The sequence below is a fragment of the Scleropages formosus genome, chromosome 1 (genome assembly GCF_900964775.1).
Source record: "Scleropages formosus chromosome 1, fSclFor1.1, whole genome shotgun sequence".
Classification (NCBI taxonomy): domain Eukaryota; kingdom Metazoa; phylum Chordata; class Actinopteri; order Osteoglossiformes; family Osteoglossidae; genus Scleropages; species Scleropages formosus.
In genome coordinates, this window is record NC_041806.1 from 3,419,338 (window position 1) to 3,429,103 (window position 9,766).

General features: G+C 49.5%; 1 protein-coding gene across 1 annotated transcript; it reads left to right on the plus strand.

The window, feature by feature from the left end:
* The first annotated feature begins 659 nt into the window (after positions 1 to 659).
* On the plus strand, positions 660 to 6,145 carry gpr142 (G protein-coupled receptor 142). Its single transcript, XM_029256300.1, has 3 exons — positions 660 to 716; positions 2,858 to 3,010; positions 4,815 to 6,145. Exons 2-3 carry the CDS (start codon positions 2,872 to 2,874, stop codon positions 5,771 to 5,773), a joined length of 1,098 nt encoding a protein of 365 aa, XP_029112133.1. The 5' UTR covers positions 660 to 716; positions 2,858 to 2,871; the 3' UTR covers positions 5,774 to 6,145.
* The last annotated feature ends 3,621 nt before the right edge of the window (positions 6,146 to 9,766 follow it).

The following is a 9,766-nucleotide window of genomic DNA, read 5'->3' on the forward strand; positions in this document are numbered from 1 at the left end:
AGTAAAGCGCTTGCCCTGAATCAATGCCGCGGAAATTACCCACATGGGTAAATCACAGTAAGTTCCTTCGGAGGAAAAATGTCAAATAAATGTGCAATGCATTTCTTACTGCTTTACATAGCAGGGTAAGTACCTTGATCTAGGGTATTATGTCAGGAGTGGGATTTGAACCTAGACCCTTTGACTAATTCAGCAGTGGGGTCAGGTGGGTGGGCGAAAACTGCTGTGGAGTGATGCCGACCCTTTGCTGACCCCTGACCCCCCAGTCACGCCTCCTCCAGCGGAGCTATAATTGTAGGACTGTTTGAATTGTGGTCACAACCTGGAGAAAAACCACGGTGAAGTGGGACACGGTGGATGTGGGGGTCGCACCAGAGCTTTTGGCGCCTCCCTCCATCCCTCCCTCCCTCCTTTGTCCTTCACCTGCCTTCGCGGTCAACCAATCCTTTCCCCTCCCGGCCCTTCCTCCGCCTCCCCGGCCCCTCCCTCCCTCCCTCGTCCCTCCCCTCCGTCCTCCATCACCCCGAACGCGATCCCTCCCGTCTCAGTCCTGCCGCCGCAGCAGTATGTCCCCTCTGTCCGTCACCTGCCTCTCCTCCTCCTCCTCCGCTGCCGCTCTCGTGTCTTCGCCCGGTCCGGTCCGCCCGGGAGGAGCTGCGGGGCGCGCCGGGGCCCGGGTCGCCAGGCACATGGGGGACCGGGCCGCTCTGTGAGAGGTAAGAGACGCCGTTTTACCTCGTCTCCCCGGTGCTCCGTGTCCCAGGGTAAAGGAGAGGGAAACGTGATCCTTCTGACTCTTAAAATATTGACACAAAAGTACAGGAGGCAGCAGCTTGTTGGTGGTGCAGAGGGCGTGCCGGGGTCGCCCGGGGTCGCACGCATTTGTTTTTGGCAATCTCACATTAGGTTGATTTACCTCTTTCTTTTCCCTCCGTTCATTCCAACCCTTGACGGGTCTCGTAACAGGGAGGGGCAGCAGGTGGCGCAGTGGTTAGAGTCACCGTTTTGCGACGTGAAGGTCCTGGGTTCGCATCCCCACTCCCCCTGCAGCGTTCTTCATCAAAGTACTTACCCTGAACTACTGCGGTAAAACTGACCCGGCTGTATAAATGGGTAAATCGGTGTAAATCGTTCAGCGTAGGTATAAAATGAACGTTATAAGTGGCTTTGGAGAAAAGCATCGGACCAGAGACGCTTTATAGACCAAGTATGTTTGATTGCACCAGTAGTCTGAGCACATCTGCTCACATTAACACATAAGAGCAACAAAAACGACGGACGTTGCACAAAATTAAGATGTAAAAATAAATATGTCACGTTTATTATTAGAATTATTATTATTATTACTAATAATAGCAATTAATAACGAATTCTGAAATATTTATGTAGAGTTTATTGTGTTCCCTTAAAACTCTCTCACTTTATTAACAATAAGTAAAAGAGAATGAAGTGAGAGTTTTGAGGGGATGCAAAAAGTGCTAAGTGGATAGTCCAGTCGTTTGGGTTCGGACAATAATAGCAGCGATATATTAACAGTTAATAATATTGCGGACAAAGAGTGAATAATGGTACATGTAGACCCTACGTTTACATACGAGCGCTACGGGGAAGCGGCGCTCGCGTCGCTCTCTTATTTACCGTCTCCCCCTCGGCCTTCGACGCTGCCGTTATCTTGCGGCCGCCGCGTCTTCGCCTCGCGGTGATTTATTGCTGAAACGTGGCGCGAGGCGCGAGGCCGGACCTCGTCCGGCGAGGGTTCGAGAGTCGGGAGGCCAAAGCCGCTTCAGTATGAAATATCGCACCTGGCGATGAAAAGGGCATATTTTCCCGCTCTGGGATGGGGATTCCGGCGTGTGTCCGCCGTGTCGTCCTCGAGTCCTCCGCTGCTGGGGGGGCAGTCGGTTTTGGGTGTGTGGTAGCCATGAATTATTGAGGAGAACTAAGTAGGAAGTGGGGGATGAAGTGCGTGTGTGTGTGTGCGCGCGCCCGATCCAGGGTCACAGTCACTCAGTGAGCTCCGTGTCCCCGCAGAACCGGAAAGTCGCTCCCTTGTCGTTAGAGCCTCTCTCACCGACGCCGAAAGGCCCCCGGAGGGGTCCCGTGTGAACGTTTATTAATAAAAGATGCGCTTTTTTTCTTTGGATGGAAGACACGCAAAAACCCAGTCCTCATTCATGCATTAATATCGATATGGGTCGTATCGGTGACACGAATATCATTCAACCTTCCGCACGCGTTCGCTCGGTTTTTTCTGCACTTCCTTTTTAACCGCAACCCTTCGCCGAGGCTGAAAAAGGGACGCGGGAGGAGAGGAGTGAAAAGCGCGTCGTTTTCCCTCTCTTCTGGCCTCCCGCTGCCGTGAACTCGGTTCCGATCGATTGTTTTCCTGTTTTTCGGCCTGAACGCCCCCCCGCCAAGTCCAGCAAAGACACTAAAGACGCGCTGCAGCTCGTGTCTGGTGTTCCTGCGTGTCGGTGATCAATGACAACGAACGTGTTCCTGGAGCGAATCGGTCAGCGATCACCAATGAACAGGAGATGTATTTATCACCTTTAGTCTTTTTCATACTCTCTGTGTTTGTGTGTGTATTTATAAAATATATAGGGACAACTGTATGGTGGTGGACCAGACTCAACCTCAGCAGGTCCTCACATACCCTTCATAAGCAGGCTCTTTAAGATCAGTTACGAATCTGCACGTCACCTTTGGCACTTGGAATTGTTTAAATCCCGGTTGTGGATGTAATCCTTTGATCGCATAAACCAGCAGATGTTTAATATGCTTTTGTTTAGTCAGTTACGGCATTTATATTAAACTTTTTCTTTTCGTTCCCTCCTTCGTGCCTTCGGGTTAAAAGGGGAGAGGAAAATCATGATCGTCCGGCCCAACAGCTCGGTATCCAGCATCCTCGGGGGGACGCAGGGCCCCGAAGAGGTGTCGCGCTCGGAGTGCGTGCTGGGATTTATCCCCGTGATCTACTACAGCGCCCTCCTCTGCGTGGGAGTACCAGGTACCAGCCAGATAGCAGGTGTGACCGCGGTTGAGGAACAGGATTTGTGACACGAAGGCGACAGTCAAAGTCCAAGAGGGAAACTGCTGCTAGATATGGCAGAAGTTGAAAAAGACATCGAAGTAGTTACGATACGAGATGACCAGCGTGCAAGTCGGACCCGTTAGACCCACCCGGATGAAGCCGGTTAAACCGATAGCGAAGGAAATGGATAGTAATGCCGTGAGCGCTCTGCTGATGGAGCGAACATCACCGCTCTTCTCAGGATTGAGGATTCTTCTGGGTTTTCTGACCATTTCGAACAGTCCAGCGGCTTTCCCCGTATATACTGTAAATAACTGCACGGCCGCCAGATTGATTACCCGCCTTCCCGATGGTGGGGTCATTTGAACTGCTGAGTCTTATTGCAGCAGTGACACCGTTGCCCTTCCCATCTGTTCCACCTATCGATTAATGTGGTAACTATTTTCCAAAAGCAGCTTCTGAAATAAATAATACGGAATTATTCTAATGTCAGTGAGGAACGTGTTCCCTGGTTTCCCAGTCCTGCTTTGGGCCCCTCATGAAGCAGCGATGACCTCTGCTGGGGGTGTGAATTCAGGGTAGGAGTGCAGAGCTTCAAGGTCCTCTCAGTTTTACCTGAAAACTTTGGATAAATTAATTAAAATGAGCTTTAAAGACTTTGTTTAATTCTTTTTTTAATCAACTGCTCCTCCCATAGAGGGTTGCATATTATCCTTTATTTATTCAAAACAATATGCGGAACATTTTCATTATCTGGACACTTTTTGATTGGTCTATAAACTATAACACCAATAAAAATGTAGCAACAATTTATTTGCAGGGTAGGTTCTCTGAAAGTTTTGGATATGGTTGTAATAAATAAGTACATCAAGAGTTTTTTTTACATTCTTTTTAACTTTGGGCTACATTACAATTAATACGTATTTATAATTGTTGAGGGAGAAAAAAATGTGTCGACTCCACCTTCGCCTCCACTATATGTTGGCTGGCTTCGTGTTTATTTCCAATTACTCACGGATTCGTTCCGCAGACCTGTTCACAGATCTTGTTATTGATCATAAACGCACTCGCGCTCGTCAACGCTGGAAACGAGTGGAACGAAGGTGGTCGGTTTGGGCAATCTGCCATCTATTGGTTTGCACGGTGAAAAGAGTCGTTTGCTCGGCTGCAAGCAGAAATTTTAGAAAATTAGGTGAATAAAATTAAGACTGCGACTAAATGTAATTAAAAATAAATACATAAAGGGGAAAAAGTTTGTATCTATGAAAAGTAACACAAGCTGGTATATAATTTTTAAAGGTCCAGCCTGTAGAGAATTTTTAGTTGCTTTTTGCTGCCAACTAATGGCAGGATGTGGAAATGCAGGTGATGTTCGATCCGCAAAAAAACTTTGAAAAACATCCAAGCGGAGATAATACAATTAAAAAGTTGATGTCCTTGTAAAACTCTAGCAGTAGGGCAGTCTTCTAGGGCTTCTTCTTTACGCTCTAACGACTGTCATGCTGCAGGTAGCTAAAGTCATTACCTTAGTGGATTGGCCCTCAGGTCAAATGCCTTTAACAATAGCTTGAGGTGTGAATTTCCTCTGCCTGTATCCTCTTACAGGTCACCACATCAGTCAGTGTCAGACAGGACTTGTAGAAGTAAGACAATTTAGTGCTAGATTGGTGATCGATGTTCAGTGAAAAGGATTTATTTTGTCTGCATGTTCTTAACCAAAATGGAATCTGAAGGATGGATGTAGTATTCAGCGCTGTTTCCTTCTTTCTCCCCGTCTCAGTTAACATCCTGACGGCGGTGGTACTTTCGCGGCTGGCCAGCCGCACCAAGAAGAGCCTGTACCTGTACCTCCTGGCGCTAACTGGCTCAGACATCCTGACCCAACTCTTCATCATCTTCGTCGGCTTCCTCCTGGAGACGGCCGTATTCCACCGGCAGGTGCCCGAGCTGCTTCTGCACTCTGTCAGCGTCCTGGAGTTTGCAGCCAACCACGCCTCCATCTGGGCTGCGGTGCCACTCACGGTGGACCGCTACCTGGCGCTGTGCCACCCGCTGCTGCACCGGCAGGTCAGCTACCCGTCGCGGGCGCGCCGCATCATCGCTATCGTTCTTGCGCTGGCGCTGGCCTCGGGCGTGCCCTTCTTCTGGTGGTCGGACGTGTGGCGCGTGAGCCGTCCGCCCACACGACTCGACCGAGCCCTCATCTGGACCCACGTAGCAATCATCTACTTCCTGCCCTGCAGCATCTTCCTGTCGCTCAACGCCCTCATCCTCCGAAGGCTCCGGGTGCGCCAGCAGCAGAGGCGGCAGGAAGAACATGGCGGCAGGTGCCGAGGAAAGCCACCATACCGCATGGGCAAGACCACCGCCATGCTGCTAGCCGTCACCTCCGTGTTCGCCGTGTTGTGGGCTCCGCGCACCGTGGTGGTCCTCTACCATCTGCACGTCTCCTCCGTGCACCGCGACTGGCGCGTCCACCTGGCCTACGACCTGGCCAACATGCTGGCCATGCTCAACACGGCCGTCAACTTCTTCCTCTACTGCTTCGTCAGTCGGCCCTTCCGGGCCGCCGTCCGGGATGTGTTGCTGCTGCGGGGGCCGCCGCTGCGCCTGCACCGCACCCTACGGCACCAACAAGCCGCCGCCAATGTGTCCACCTCCTCCCTGTCAAGCAGCCACAAGCGATACCAGCGCGACGTCACGCCCTCGGCACCTGGAAGGGCCAGTGTGACCACATGACCCGTCCTCTTAGGTCACGGTCGACTCCCCGACCGGGTCTCCACCCGCATCTTCCGTCACAGTCGACCACGTGACAGATTCTCAGTCCAATCTTCAAGGCACATTTCGACTTTGTGACCTTGTGTGATGCCTTAGATCTCATACGACAGGATCCCGTCTCTGCAAGTCCTGAGGACCGCTGCCCATTTCCACCACGTCTAAAGGGAATTACAGAAGTGTCCTACTGAACCCGAGTTCCATTTCGTGCTCATCGTTAAACGCTATTTGTGTTTTTTCCCACTCGGGATCACAGATGACGATATGGCACAGCTAAAAACTGCGCAATGGTCACGATTCGGACTATTCTCCTCGTACCTCTTTATTTCTGCGCACTGAGCAGCAGGGGGCGTAGCGCTTACAATAGTTGTCTCGCGATTTTAACTTCCAGAGTTGGAACCTCACCACCTGCTTTAGTACCCTTGATCAAGGTACTTACCCTGAATTAATAGTTAAAATTACCCAGATGAATGAATGGGAAGGTCACCGAAAGTAGCTGAATGCAGTAAATGAAATCTATTTATCTGAGACTTTTAGAAAAGTCTCAGATAAATTAATATACGGGAGGGACCTCTTCTAGGGTACCTTGACACAGTAGAAATGTACAACATGCTGAGTGTTTCTGTTGATGCGCCGATGGAGGCAACGAAAAGCCGGACAGAGGTGGGAGGTTCGTTAGGCCTTTGACCTTGTCATCTACCTCCCGAATGTAGGTGAGCACAACCGCCGTTCCAAAAAGTGGTTATAAGGGTTAGTAACGCAGACTATTGAAATATTTTCAATCCAGTCACCAATCATCACCACTCCAACAGTGAAGTTTCCAACAATCCTTCTGTCAGCAAGTTTGCCTGTTAAATTCTTATCCCATCTTTGTATAATAAATAATTTCTTGTCATAAACAAATAGGTCATGGCACATTGACAGAAATGTTTTAAACTGGTTACCAAGGTGACACAAAAAGGAAGGAAAGACACCGAGTACCACGTGAGTGAGTCGCGATGAGAGACATAAAGGAAGCAGCCTTTTCAGAGGCGCTCAGGGGTTCGATCGCTAACTTTTCTCATCGCATTCAAATGACGGCGAAATGAGAGAAGTGATGCCTGGTCTGAGCGCCCATCATTTTTATCTGCTGTGGAAATTTTTTTTTCCTGCCTTCCTGCAAAAATAGCAGACATCTGACAGCGCCCCTCCCCCGCCGCGGAGGCCACTTCACCTGGAAAGCGACGAGAAAGCAGTAGCCCGCTGATGCCCGTGTTTATTCTCCTTCAAACGGGCCCCGATGGCACTTTAAGTGGCGCTCGCTGCCGGGCTGCCGGAGTCGGGGGCCGCAGTGCAAACACTTTTCCCCACAATGCTTCTGCTTCGCTGGGCAAATGAAACATTAGTGCGCTGTGGGGGGGGTGGGAAGAAGGATGCTCTGCCGGTATATTTCCGTCAGGTGCGTCCTCCCCCGGGATGTCCCGTGTCACTCAGCCCCCTCGCAGTCCTCGTACCGAAGGATACCGCGCAGGAAAAGCCTCCAGCGAGAGTGAAGTTACCGTGGTGACCTCTGCACCGTAGTTCTTTCACACCGACACTGGCTGCTCGGCTTGTAAGCACAACAGGTAGCGCAGGCCCGTTCATAAATCAGTTTGTTCGTAACTCCGAAATCCTTCTTACAGCTGAGCCGCAATCGCTAAAAGTTCCATGAAACAGATGACTCTCGAGGCGTCTCGCACACACACAGTCTGAAACCGCTTGTGGCGAACCGGAGCCTAACCCAGCAGCACAGGGCGCGAGGCTGGAGGGGGAGGGGACACACCCAGGGCGGGACGCCAGTCCATTGCAAGCCACCCCAAGCGGGACTCGAACCCCAGACCTACCGGAGTGCAGGACCCGCCCCAACCAGCTGTGCCACCACACCTCCCTTTTGAGGTGTTTATTGTGCTAAAAATGTTTCGGTAACGAATGAAAACGTTTTTAAGACAAATCTGAATATTTCCATGACGTTCAAGCTGGATTAAAATGAGCCCCAAGTTAAAAAGAACATAAACTGAAAAGAGAAATACGTTGTCTCCACAAACTCTACGCTCATTGTTCACCGATTTGCCCCATAAACACGAACGCCACTTTTCCCACTAAGTCACAGTGAGTAAAAGGCCGGTAAGGTAAATAATACGGTGATGCTGGATTCATGGGCATCAGTTGTATGGTGCCATACATCACTTTTTTTATTTTTAAAATTTACACTATTGATTCCAGCGAAAATCCCCTTCGGAGGCACGTCTGCGTCAAGTAGTTCCAGGACACGCAGGGAGTCCGTCGCTGGGTGCAGAGGAACGAGTTCCGGGATGGTCCCCGGAAGACCTCTAACAAGATGTGTGTGTGGGGAGTGTGTGAGGAGGAGGAACATGCTGCCTGTTGCATCTGCTCCTGCGCTCAGAAATCAGAGTTCTATACCTCCGCATGAATCATCTGCCTTTATGATGTCAGAGCACTCTTTCTAATCGGTGCGTCGGCTCCGGTCCGCTGCGTCACGTTTGTTTCACAATGATTGTTTTGCGTCTTATGACTCTTTTGTTTTTCTTATGATTGTTTGCCTTACGAGCGCTGCACTGATGATGGGAGATCATTCCGGAACTTAAATATTCTTTTAGCCGAACGGCGTCGCCCGATCAAACGCACCTCTGCCGCAAAGAGCAGTAAAAACGACACCCGCAGGATCCTCTTGAAGGGCAGGGCCCCTCGAACCCACACCTCACTGTCATCTCATTGATTGGAAACGGTGTGTACTTGCGTTTTTTTTTTTTTTTTGTTTGTTTTTAGTTTCATTATTATTTACTCTATTGCATCATTATTATTTAATTACTCCTTACACTTTATGGAAATATTCAACATTTTATGCTTGCTCGTGTCTAATGCTTTTTTCAATTATTTTTTTCACTTGCACATCGTACCTTTTCTCCTTTTTTATCCGTCATGGAAATTTCTGGAAAACCAAGCACCTCTGTTTAGGAGACCCTGGGGTGGCCTGAGACGGAGGGGTTTATATGGGTGGTGAAGATGTGCGGCTTTGGCCTCCTCCATAGGTAGGGAACATCTGGGGAGAATCTACAGAACCGTAATAAACCGTTTTCAGACCTTATTTTTTGCCTCGTTGCCGAGACTCCAAAGACCACGGGACTGTCCGAAACCCAGGCCTCTGGTGGAGCCGGATCTCGGATGTGGGAAAAGGTTCGAGCCCCGATACGGCAGGGTGACGAAGGAACCGGTTCGATCCGGTTGCCCATTCCTTCCTCTCACTCGTCCAAAGTCCCGGTGTTGAGCGGGGACCGTAAGGGCGCTCCGCTGAGCTCATTCCTACCTTTGGCCGACGGTTCGAATGCATGTGCCCACAGACGTCAAAGTGCTCTCTTCCGCATGGTGAAGTCTCACTTTTACACTGTGACACAGAGGAAATTTACAGTCGGAGTCCTTCCTGCCTGCACACATTATTCATTATATGTGTGTGTGTGATTCAGAATATTTCATATTCTAAATGTATAAAAATGTGTATAATGGGCCCTGAAATACGTATATGTGGAAAAGATTTTTCTGTCAGATACATATTCCAGTTTTATATTTTTGTAAGTTTTATATCTGCATATCCGTCTCTTGTCTTTATCCCAGTATCATTAAAATTAAAAGTATATGCATTTGTATGCCGCCTATATACATTATTATAATAGGATACCGAGCACAATGCCATTTAGTGAACGACAAATGCTTGAAGCGGATTTTCAGCTAAAGGGAAATTCTCCTAGTTGTTCTTCAACGCGGGTATTTCACTGTGTGTCCATTTACCCCTGAAATAGTACGTGCGATGCTGGTACTTCTACTGTTACTGTACTATAAGTGCGCAGGTTTGATTTTTAGCGCTACCGCTACTGTCCACCAGGTGGCGCCAGCGGCCCGTCCGCTCAACATGAAGGGCATTTT